Source organism: Annulohypoxylon maeteangense (genome assembly GCF_022496945.1).
Source record: "Annulohypoxylon maeteangense strain CBS 123835 unplaced genomic scaffold GGS22scaffold_1, whole genome shotgun sequence".
Taxonomy (NCBI): Eukaryota; Fungi; Ascomycota; class Sordariomycetes; order Xylariales; family Hypoxylaceae; genus Annulohypoxylon; species Annulohypoxylon maeteangense.
The window spans coordinates 2,444,236-2,454,354 of NW_025953248.1; the positions used below are offsets into that span (position 1 = coordinate 2,444,236).

The 10,119-nt window shown below is 49.4% G+C and overlaps 4 protein-coding genes across 4 annotated transcripts; 1 reads left to right on the forward strand and 3 right to left on the reverse strand.

Annotated features, from left to right (window-relative positions):
• The first annotated feature begins 412 nt into the window (after window positions 1-412).
• Window positions 413-3,022, forward strand: GGS22DRAFT_9635 (DUF590-domain-containing protein). Its single transcript, XM_047968554.1, has 4 exons — window positions 413-1,659; window positions 1,711-1,819; window positions 1,874-2,861; window positions 2,916-3,022. The coding sequence occupies exons 1-4, from the start codon at window positions 670-672 to the stop codon at window positions 2,998-3,000; spliced, it is 2,172 nt and encodes a 723-aa protein (XP_047824042.1). The 5' UTR covers window positions 413-669; the 3' UTR covers window positions 3,001-3,022.
• Window positions 3,023-3,343: 321 nt separating this feature from the next.
• Window positions 3,344-4,261, reverse strand: GGS22DRAFT_9641 (uncharacterized protein). The gene is made up of 2 exons (XM_047968559.1): window positions 3,796-4,261; window positions 3,344-3,685 (listed from the first exon to the last, which is right to left on the reverse strand). Exons 1-2 carry the CDS (start codon window positions 4,177-4,179, stop codon window positions 3,437-3,439), a joined length of 633 nt encoding a protein of 210 aa, XP_047824043.1. The 5' UTR covers window positions 4,180-4,261; the 3' UTR covers window positions 3,344-3,436.
• Window positions 4,262-5,409: 1,148 nt separating this feature from the next.
• GGS22DRAFT_9638 (Pex12 amino terminal region-domain-containing protein) lies at window positions 5,410-7,027 on the reverse strand. Its single transcript, XM_047968557.1, has one exon. The coding sequence runs from the start codon at window positions 6,864-6,866 to the stop codon at window positions 5,580-5,582; it is 1,287 nt and encodes a 428-aa protein (XP_047824044.1). The 5' UTR covers window positions 6,867-7,027; the 3' UTR covers window positions 5,410-5,579.
• A 218-nt stretch (window positions 7,028-7,245) lies between these two features.
• GGS22DRAFT_150220 (uncharacterized protein) lies at window positions 7,246-9,475 on the reverse strand. The gene is made up of 4 exons (XM_047959280.1): window positions 8,971-9,475; window positions 7,982-8,864; window positions 7,777-7,918; window positions 7,246-7,699 (listed from the first exon to the last, which is right to left on the reverse strand). The coding sequence occupies exons 1-4, from the start codon at window positions 9,226-9,228 to the stop codon at window positions 7,450-7,452; spliced, it is 1,533 nt and encodes a 510-aa protein (XP_047824045.1). The 5' UTR covers window positions 9,229-9,475; the 3' UTR covers window positions 7,246-7,449.
• Between the last annotated feature and the right edge of the window lie 644 nt (window positions 9,476-10,119).

Consider the following 10,119-nt stretch of genomic DNA (forward strand, 5'->3'; position numbering starts at 1 on the left):
AAAGGTTCGTAGCTCCCGCCGCAAAATGCAAAATGTAACAGGAACAGGGCCACCCTAGCTCGCTGTCAGCGAAGCTTCGTTGCGCTCCTACAGGGGTGTTAGGGTATCATTAGTGCACACGTTCCACTAGGGCTTGTGCCGAGTGGGCGACGAACAGGACAGGCTGTAAAACTGTTTAGGGCAAATTACAGCGCACATCACTAAAGATTGGCGGGGTTCCAAGATCCCAGGAATCGTTAGACTCTTCCAAGGTTGTCGCACAGCAGGGGAACAGGGTGTGCACAGACCATCTTTGCGTGCCGATTGATCCAGGTGGTACCAATTGATGCCAATATTCAGCTGCAAGTGTAATTAAGTGCGGGATGACGTTCACTGGTTCATCAACTTTGGCATTTCATTGTCCAACTTTCCACAACTCGTCAACTTTTCTTCCCTGATATTCCTTATTATTTCGTATCTGGTTTTAGACATCACACGTCTTTCCTATACATCGTCTCGACTTCTTTTATCTTTTATTCGTTAATTTCCTTCAATCATTTCTCTCATTATCTTTATACCCGTCTCACACACATTTTCTCTTATATGATACATCAAGTTTCACTTCCCTAAATCCCACCGTGAACTTGCACGAGCACCAACCGAACGGAGGTTTCATCATCACACCTGGCTATGTCAAGTCTCCAATACCTTTACGCTTCTAATGGCGACCGTCCTGAGCTCAAGACCAACATGGGCGTGGATTATGTAATCCATTACAAGGTCTCTGGCGATAGGGCTGAAGCTGAAGCTGGTTTTATCCAACTAATTGAAGCTCTCACTGAGGTTGGGCTGGCTTCCGAAGTTAGGCGCGGTGATGATTCGTCTGTTTTAGTATTCGTCAAGGTAGCATCTGAGAAGTTCCTCACTAATCACATCTACCGTGAACGAGTACAGGATTGGCTCTACGGTGTCAGAATCACTGCCCCAGATAAGGACGTAGGCAAGGAATTCGTCAACCAGTCCATCACCGAAGCTGAGCGACTACGTACTGTCTACCTACTAATCAGCAAGCCCAAGAACGAAGGAGGTGCGGGTATCACTCCCAAACTTGGTCAATGGAAGGACGTTCTGTCCATCTTCCCACTTCACAATCACGCATTCAACCGCCAGTGGATTAAAGAATGGAGTACTAGATACTTCCTCAGCGATAAAGATCTCGACGAGATTCGCGACAAGTTTGGCGAGAGCGTGGCCTTTTACTTCGCCTTCTTACAGTCCTATTTCACCTTCTTAGCTTTCCCTGCCGCATTTGGATTCGGAGCGTGGCTTATTCTTGGCCGTTATTCTTGGTTCTTCGGAATTATTAACTCTCTTTGGACTATTATCTTCTTCGAATGGTGGAAGAAGAAGGAAGTTGATCTCGCTGTCCAATGGGGTGTCCGCGGCGTCTCTCGCATCCAACGTCCTCGAACCCAATTTAGGTGGGAGCATGAAGCGGCGGATCCAATAACTGGCGAAGCTGTGAAGGTTTATTCTCCGATGAAGAGATTACGAACTCAATTACTGCAGATCCCTTTCGCCCTAGGCTGTCTGGCACTCCTTGGGGCTCTTTACGTTTTCTGCTTTTCCATCGAGATCTTCCTTGGAGAAATCTACAATGGCCCTTTCAAGTCATATCTGGTTTGTATCCCCGTTCTACGTCGGGTAATAAATAATCTAATTTGTCTTTAGACATTCACTCCGACAATTATCCTCACCGGAGGTTTACCTGCGCTGTCGACTATCCTCGGGAATTTTGCGGAAACACTCACAGATAGGGAAAATTACGAGACCGTCGATAGTATGTAACCATCCTTAACCTCAACCAAATGTTCCCTTCCTAACATCTCCATAGAGCACCATTCCGCTTTGGTTCAGAAGCTATTCATTATTAACTTCATTACGTCCTATACCCCTCTTTTTCTGAGCGCTTTCGTCTACATGCCCTTTGGAAACTTGCTAGTACCGTATCTCGATATTTTCAAGGCTACGGCTGAGAAATTTTCCAGTGAGGACTCGATTACCACCCTGAGCTTCCAAGTCAACCCCGATCGCCTAAGAAATCAGATGATCTACTTTACTGTCACGGCGCAGATTGTCAATTTCGCACTCGAAGTTATCGTGCCCTATGTGAAACGAAAGGCTTTCCAAGAAGTTGAGAAGGTCCAATCCAAGGGAAAGGCCTCAGCACCCGATGATGTGCCCGACGAGCACGCTTTTCTTGAGAGGGTCCGCAACGAGGCACAGCTTGATATTTACGATGTGACCGTTGACTACAGAGAAATGGTTGTCCAGTTTGGTTTCCTATCCCTCTTCTCGGTAGTCTGGCCTCTCACTCCTCTTTGCTTCTTCGTTAATAACTGGGTTGAACTTCGGTCTGATGCGATGAAAATCGCTGTCACCACTCAGAGACCCATTCCTTGGAGGGCTGATTCGATTGGACCTTGGCTCAACTCCCTAGGGTTCATATCATGGTTTGGAACTCTCGTGAGCTCTGCGATTGTTTATCTCTTCAGCGGCGAGACCGAGGGACCTGGAGGTGATCCATCCAACATCGTTCTTTGGGGTCTTCTGTTGAGCATCCTTGTCTCCGAACATGTATACTTGGCCGCGCAGTTCATTGTCCAGTACGCACTGAGCCAGATGGACAGTCCTGGGTTGCAGAAGGAGAGGGCCGAACGATTCTCCATGAGAAAGCAAGTACTGGAGGAAAGTCTAGGACCTGAAGCCACAGAGAAATTGTTCCCTCCCACGCCAGCCGCCGGTGAGCTGATTACCCGAGAGTCGCTAGAAAACGAAGCTCGAAGGATATCCGTATCGGGCGGAGGGACCCCCGATAAATTGTATGGATAATTCTCCACCTTGAACTAAGTGTTGCTTTGCTAACATGTTTACAGGTTCTGGTTAAGACAGCAAGGCATGGACGAGACCATCCAAATAGGCCGTAGCTTGATCTCCCAGACGAATGTGGCTAAGAACTAGGTGCCTGAGCCGCTACGTGGTATTTGGGGGTTTATACGAGAGTCTACATTAGCCTTGGTGTTGACGGTAGTAGTAGGCATGGCAGTTGAGTAGTCGGCCTTGGCCTATTCATAGAAATGTGAATAGAATTCCCAGGCGCTTGCACCTTGATATTAAAAAGATGAAAAATAAAATCAGATTTGTAATCTTCAAACGACGAATGGCTAAGAGCAAATGCGACTATGTTATCAATTGAAATAGAAGTTGACATGCTCTATTGCACTTTTATAACCCTTAACCCATATGAATCCTACCCATACAATTTTACAGAAATAAAGGAAAATCCAGGTTCGAGTTTTCGGCCAAACAGCCACCATGCAAAAAGGTATCTTCATCTCCACATCATGCCCTACCAACCCGAAATTAAGTACCTACCTACCTAACTATAAAAAGAAACCTAGCACCGCCGCCACACGTAACTCCAGCTCTCGGAAGCCGTAGTATCAGGGTCCTTGCCGAAATACCCGTACTGGGTCCCCGCCGCCTGGAGCGCGACGCGGAAGTTCACATTCAGCAAGCCGACATCGCCCCTGGCGCCTGTGCACGGTGAGTACACGACCTGGCCGTCGGGGACTGTGCTCCGCGCCTCGATGTCCTGGTTTAGCTGGCCGCCGCCGTTATTTGCGAGGGAGCCCTTGATTGTGGTCTGTTGTGTAGGAGATTTGTGTATTAGCTAACGTTTAAAAAGGGTAAAAATCAACTTGCTATATGAATTTTTTTTTTAAAAAAAAGTAAATGGAAATCAGCAAAACATACCGTCCTCCCAGCATCCTCGCTCCAAAAGCTCGTAACATAATAATCCAGACTAGCCCCAGGGTCCAGAACCAAATGTCCTTTCACATAAACATCCTTAACCCCGACCTGCCAGCCGGCCGCGCTGCCCGCAATAGACAGATGCGCCTGGCAGTTGACGGAGCTGTCGGCGGCGGTCGTGGTGCGGGCCTCGAAGGAATTCATGCGCAGCGCGATGTCCTCGAACCCGCCGGTGCGGTCGACGGCGGGCGATGCGGACGGACACCCGCTGCCGGAGTAGGAGACGGAGACGATGCGGGGAGGAGGCGAGGGGGCTTCGCGGGTTGTGAGTGTTGCGGGGGCGGCGGCGGTGAGGCCGGAGAGGAAGAGGAGGGGTGAGGTTCGCATTTTGAGAGATATGTGTGGGTGTGAGTATGTGGAGGGGGGTTAAAGTTGGAAATATTGGTATCTGTTTCCTAGTATTAAACCCAAGTCAAAAAAGAGGACTCGGAAGATGACGAGTACCAAAATGGAGATAAATAAGATGAGTTCGAAAATATGAATTAAGTAGCCTAGATTAAGTACATATGTAGTTGCCGTGGCGAAAAAGTGAACCGTCGATATATCCCGCCCCTAGAGCGCGGCAGGCCTAAGTCTTTATACATGGGATTGTCTTGCTCGTTCGATCCATCACATGGGGTTTTGATCATGGCAATCAAACCATGTATTTCTCCATGCATCCAGCTATTCGTAGCGAGCTTAATATCGGACGCCGTCGATGCTGAGGAATCTGGCCCAGGTCTATGGCCCTTCTCGATATTCGTCCCAGGAGTAGAAATCGTCGTCATCACAACCCAAAGGATCATCGGTACGCGTCCAATCCATATCGACCGTCCTAATACGCCACTATCTTGACAGCAGCAACGCAGCCTGTCACTTTTGACGAGGGCCGTAACCAACAGGGCAAGTAGACAGGCATTTTACCCATATTAACCAGCTGCCCATCGCGTACCCGGTAAAAAGGTCCTTGGAGCCCCGGGACCCTGAAATAGTCGAGCAAATCTCGCCACCGCCATCCAGCGTCCCGGATAATAGCAAAACAGTAAGATAGGGTACCGGCGATAACTCAGGTCTAGAATGTCTCGCCTAGTCCAGATGTCCAGCTTTTAATTTGCGGCGCGCGAGATTGGATTAGTCTAGGTAGCCCTCTTCTAAATCCCAAACTCGATCCAATTTTGTGACTTGCGTAGTGGCCCATTTCATAACTCCGGTAACTAGACTGTTCCTAGGCCCGTTCCGACGTGACATATCTAGGACGAGAATTTCTGTTTATTTCGGCGCTGGGTCTAGATCGCGCCCCGATGCTATTTATGGAATTTCGTCGTCGTAGCTCCAATCTCTCTGTTGCCGAGTAAGATGAGCCTAGGCCACGTAATCGGTCCATTGTTGTCTGAAAATGTTGCATCATAGTATCCGGAGTTTAATGTGAGGCTTTATAGATGACTGATAGACCCTTTCTGACGACCTGCATCACCAGGAGACGAGATATCTTGATAATTAGGAAAGACTCTAGTTGACGACGATCAACCGTTGTAATAGAATAGGCCAATCTAGACAGTCGTCTCGTTTAAGGGTTCTTAATGACTGCAGCTAGTCAGCTATTAATGAGCAACTCCAGAATAGGCACGCCACATGGCGTGTAGCGGATGCTTCCCAGCACATAGCTCTTTTTGGATACTACCCCAGAACGCCAGTGCCTGACCCAATACCACATGCAGATGCAATATAACCTAGATCCCAAATCTCTATCAAACCATGATACGTCTCAGACCCTCCGTGCCGCCGAGGACCCGACGTCCTGTCACGGCACATCTACCCTGCCCGCTCTCCCACTTGCCCGCACGGTCAGCCATGAACTCTTCTTGCCTCGGATGCGAGCCCTCGAGCCACTTATGTATGCAGACGTAGCAGTAGACGACACCTGTCTGGCAGGCCGTCGCAGTCGTAATCTCGTCCTCACAGATAGGGCATAGCTCGGAATCTTCAGGCGCAGATACAGTGAAGATAGGTAGTAATGAGGGGGTTGCCATTGGCGCGTCTTCCGCACGCGGCACCTTAAGCTGTTCCTCATCTTCCTCTTTACCCTCACACTGAGCCTTCTTCTGCAATGATTTGACCCCCAACGCAGATAAACCAGACACAATAGGTGGCGGCAATTCCAGGTTCTCGGCCGCCTTCCTCGACAGTTGTTTTGCGAAATCTGACGCATACCACCATTCGAGGAACTTCAACGCGAAAATACTCGTTGGTAGCAGCAGTGATAAGCTCCCCAACAGTCTTGGGCCCATCGTCCTCGGGTTGAAGATACTAGTAGCCGCAGGTGCCGCATTAGCTCCCTTATGCTTCCCTAGAGCCTCAATAGCCTTGAAATCCGCCCCGTTCATCCTGCGTATACGCGTGCCAATAAGCCAGAGGAAGGGGTTGTGGTACTTGGAGCTGTCGAACAAGTACGCTAGGTTGAACGCGATGATAGCGAAATAGTAAGCTGCATGCACGCTCGGATAGATATTCCGTATGAACCACTTGTAGTAGTGCAGAAACCGTTGTTTCAGCGTCGGGTTCGCGGGCATGCGCGTGTAGTTTGCTCCTAAAAGGGCCCGAGGGGCCTCGATCTCGTGACTCTCGTCTAGCTTTCGTTTCAAGTACGGTAGGCCGACCATCACTGCAAGATTCTTCCATATATCTGTCCCGCCAATCTTTAATTGCTCTCGTACCAACTCCGGGGTGACAGTAGCAGCGCGTGGGATCTCGGCGTGCAATGCTTTCTCCCGTTTGAGGCCGTAGAAGTGCTCGGTGAAGCTACCGCCGCGGGTTTTTAAGTAATACCGCTCGACGATGAGCATTGTGATAGCGTAGAGTTCATCGAAGGAATTAAGAGCACGTAGTAGGTAGCGTGGGTACCGGTGAGTGGCGACTGTGAGGAGGTATCTTAATGTCGGTGGCAGAAGCGTGTTAAGTTGTTGCTCTGAAAGAAGCTCAAACAACGACGGCTTCTGATCGTCGAAGTTGCCCTGAAGGGCTGTGACGAACTCCATGTTGGTCAACTGTCCTAGATTATCTAATTGGGTGTTTGTTAGGGATAGGACATGTTCTGTATAGTTGAAAGCGGTAAACCATAACCTGCAAACTGGAGTTGTTCTTGTTATAAGAATACGATAAACATGATAAACACGACCCAAATAAAAGTTCGGATGAGATTAGCAACGTGCCGAGGTTCCAAGGTTGACGTAAAATGAACTTTGGAACCTTAAGAGCTCGGACCATGACCGACTGATTATTTTCGGCAACCCCAGGCCACGCTAGTACCCGTTTGTCAGATAACGTGTAACCTCAACCACCCGGGGTATATGTACATGGGTACATATCCCGTATGCGTGTAAATTAAGACATGTGCATCCATCCGAGACACAGGTATTTGTTACAGTAGATCTTCATTCAATTGTATCATCGTGAAGTTACACATCATAAGCTAGGTCAGGCGTCTACTTGACATAAACCATAAAGTCATAACTTATACCAGAACAGCCAAATAGCTACTACGCCCGGCACCAATAGCAGCAACTCCGCCGACATTGCTACAAGTACACAGAAAGGAAGCTGGTTGGAAACGGCGTCACACTAATCGTCCGTCCATGTCACCCACGAGATGCCGGTAATCTCTAACTCGAGACCCGGCTCATCGTCTTCCTCTCCCTCATCGTCATCATCCTCTAGTTGGCCATTCTCGAAATCGGTCGTCTCGTCGGGTGCGTCTTGGATCAGGGGTAGGAAGTCCTGCATAAGAGCTCTGTAACCACTGGACTCCATGATCTTATCTGAGACCTTCCAGAACGCAGTTGGGCCAGCCGGGCCACGCGGGTCGAAGTCCCTAGAAACATGTTGTTTAGCACACAATTATTCACGAGTGTCTTACTCCGTGAGCCAAAACACGGCCGGCCGACCTACTTATCGAACCAATTCCCCAGCACGCCCTTGGCGCTCTTGACCCCGCCGATCTGAACACTCTCGCTACGCCACCTCTCGACGCCGCTGAAAACGGAGAACGTGGTCCAGCGGACCTCTCCCTCGCGCGTCAACCTTACCGAGCCTTTCGCTCCACAATCAATCATTAGCACGTCCAGGCGTTCCAGAACACGGGAAGAGAACACACCTCTCATACCTCTCAAGTCCGAGTTCGCATTCTCGTCGTAGCTGTCATCCAGCGACCTCGATATCCCCTCGAAGTGCACAACCGGCAGCTCCTGTCCGTCGTCCGGCCCCGGTGGCTCTATCCGCGTCACCCGGATCTTCATCAGGATCAGCCGCGTCGCCTCGCCCACGTCGATCGGAGGACGGGGAACGTCCGCCGTGGGCTGGTCCTCCGACGTGAAGTTGTATGCGAAGAAGTCCGTGTAGTCCAGGAAGCACACGACCCGGAGCCAGGTCCCCGTGATGCCATATGGGTCCTGCAGATCCAATGGTTCAGGCTCATGCAAGACAGGAAGTGCCTTGTAGCTCCCCGGCCAGGTCCCCGCGAAAGGAAGGTCCCAGAAATTCTTACACACGGGGTATTTGGTGAGGCCTAGCTTCCGGAGGTTGGCGCCGATTACGATCATGATAGCCTCAACCTTCTCCCAGTCTACGCGATCCGTCGCGTCGTCAAAGAACGGTCCCCATTTCGTATTCTCGGTATACTGCCTCAGGTCGTAGACTTTGGAGCATGCGTACGGACCCATTCTACTGCGCCTGGTCCGATGGGTTTCGGGGTGTGCGTATAACATAGGCACTCCATAGAGACAATGTAAGTGCGCGCTCTTTTGGTGGTCTACATGAGGCGTTGAGAAATTCGCGTAGGTCAATTCTTGTCGAGCGCGCTCGTAAATGTAAGATCGGCATAGGAATGCGGATTGATTCGTCTCGTCCTTGAATATAGAGCTTAGAAGCTTGGCGTTCCGGGAAGCCGGATGTGTCGTCTGCCGCACTCGCTCGGTGTCGGTAGCGGCATTCTCAAGGAGCGACTTGACAGCATCGTAAACGAAGGAGAGCTCGTGCTTCTATACGAGACCGAGTTAAAAATTAGGTAATTTTATAAATAAGCTAGATCAAGTAGGTAAAGTGGGATATAGGATATAAGCAAATGAAGCTCGATAGGTATCGCACCTTATTATGGACATCATCTCGACGACATATGATTTGCAAACGGACAGCATTCTTCAAGGCCTTCTCCCAATCTAGATCATCGGGTTTGCTCGGATTGTCGTAATGATTGAGATAAACGGTTCTGAAGAGCGATGCGTTGCCCGTGACGGTATGGTAGAAGCTCTTAGAAATGCGGGGGATCCACGCCAAGTCAGGCGGGTCGACATAGCCCAAGACGTGCTGTACAATCTCAGGTGGAAGCTCTATCAAGAACACCATGATTTCTGGTAGATTATGTTAAGAATATAAAGTAATTTTCTCTTATAGGGATGTTCTGAGTAAGGCTGCTGTAACAGACCCGCAGGGAGTGCAGGATTAGGTCACAGTGGGCAGGACAGTAATGTTGCTCGAAGGGACTGAAGGGAAGAGCGGTAGTTCGTGAGACCGAAGGAGGGGTGGAGAGAGTTCGATCCAAGTTCGATCGTCTTAGGCCGGCATTAAGTTCCAATATTCGGAGTTAATGTGGAAGCGGCCAATGTCATAGTATGTAATCAAATAAGTAATCAATGCGCCATTTCCCTGGTCCAGTTCTGAAAGTCCGATCCTTCAACTATGTATTTCCTGCCGGACCACACAATTGGATGGGTCGTTATTACCCTTGATATAGCTTCACAAGCTACCCTACCTCTTACCTGCTTAGATACATAAACCACATATACATATGTACCCAGTAGCCATATCTATATGTACAAGTCAGATCAGAAACCCCACTAGACTAACAATCATCTCTCAATTAGATTTCGGGACCCTTCTCCGACTAAATGCACTTTATGTACATTTCTCCAGATATCGTGAGCGACAAGGAAGAACCATACAAGCAATCGTGAGCTAAGTGCGGGCCATACGGGGTACGAAGACCCCCACGTTTCCGATTATCCCAGCTAGTTTCTTCAAAAACACCACTAAATACAGATAGAGGATCCCGGGCCTTGGCGGCGGTATTATCCATGGGTGGCATAAATTCAACCGTAGGTAGGGGTTTTTAAAATCGATGCTAGCATACATATTGGTAGTCCTCGAAGGATTCTAATCCAACATACCTAATCAACACGGCCCGTTCGTTCCCCTAGCACCGATGCTCATCTCATCAGCACTCTCTCGCCGAAGAAT

Excerpts from the sequence above, each read along its gene's own strand:
- GGS22DRAFT_9635 (XM_047968554.1), top strand. The coding sequence starts at position 670 with ATGTCAAGTCTCCAATACCTTTACGCTTCTAATGGCGACCGTCCTGAG. Across the intron at positions 1,660-1,710 it reads GCCCTTTCAAGTCATATCTG|ACATTCACTCCGACAATTAT; the intron begins GTTTGTATCCCC and ends ATTTGTCTTTAG. Across the intron at positions 1,820-1,873 it reads AAATTACGAGACCGTCGATA|AGCACCATTCCGCTTTGGTT; the intron begins GTATGTAACCAT and ends ACATCTCCATAG.
- GGS22DRAFT_9641 (XM_047968559.1), bottom strand. The coding sequence starts at position 4,179 with ATGCGAACCTCACCCCTCCTCTTCCTCTCCGGCCTCACCGCCGCCGCC. Across the intron at positions 3,686-3,795 it reads GCGAGGATGCTGGGAGGACG|ACCACAATCAAGGGCTCCCT; the intron begins GTATGTTTTGCT and ends CCTACACAACAG.
- GGS22DRAFT_9638 (XM_047968557.1), bottom strand. The coding sequence starts at position 6,866 with ATGGAGTTCGTCACAGCCCTTCAGGGCAACTTCGACGATCAGAAGCCG.
- GGS22DRAFT_150220 (XM_047959280.1), bottom strand. The coding sequence starts at position 9,228 with ATGGTGTTCTTGATAGAGCTTCCACCTGAGATTGTACAGCACGTCTTG. Across the intron at positions 8,865-8,970 it reads GAGATGATGTCCATAATAAG|AAGCACGAGCTCTCCTTCGT; the intron begins GTGCGATACCTA and ends GGTCTCGTATAG. Across the intron at positions 7,700-7,776 it reads CTGGGGAATTGGTTCGATAA|GGACTTCGACCCGCGTGGCC; the intron begins GTAGGTCGGCCG and ends ACATGTTTCTAG.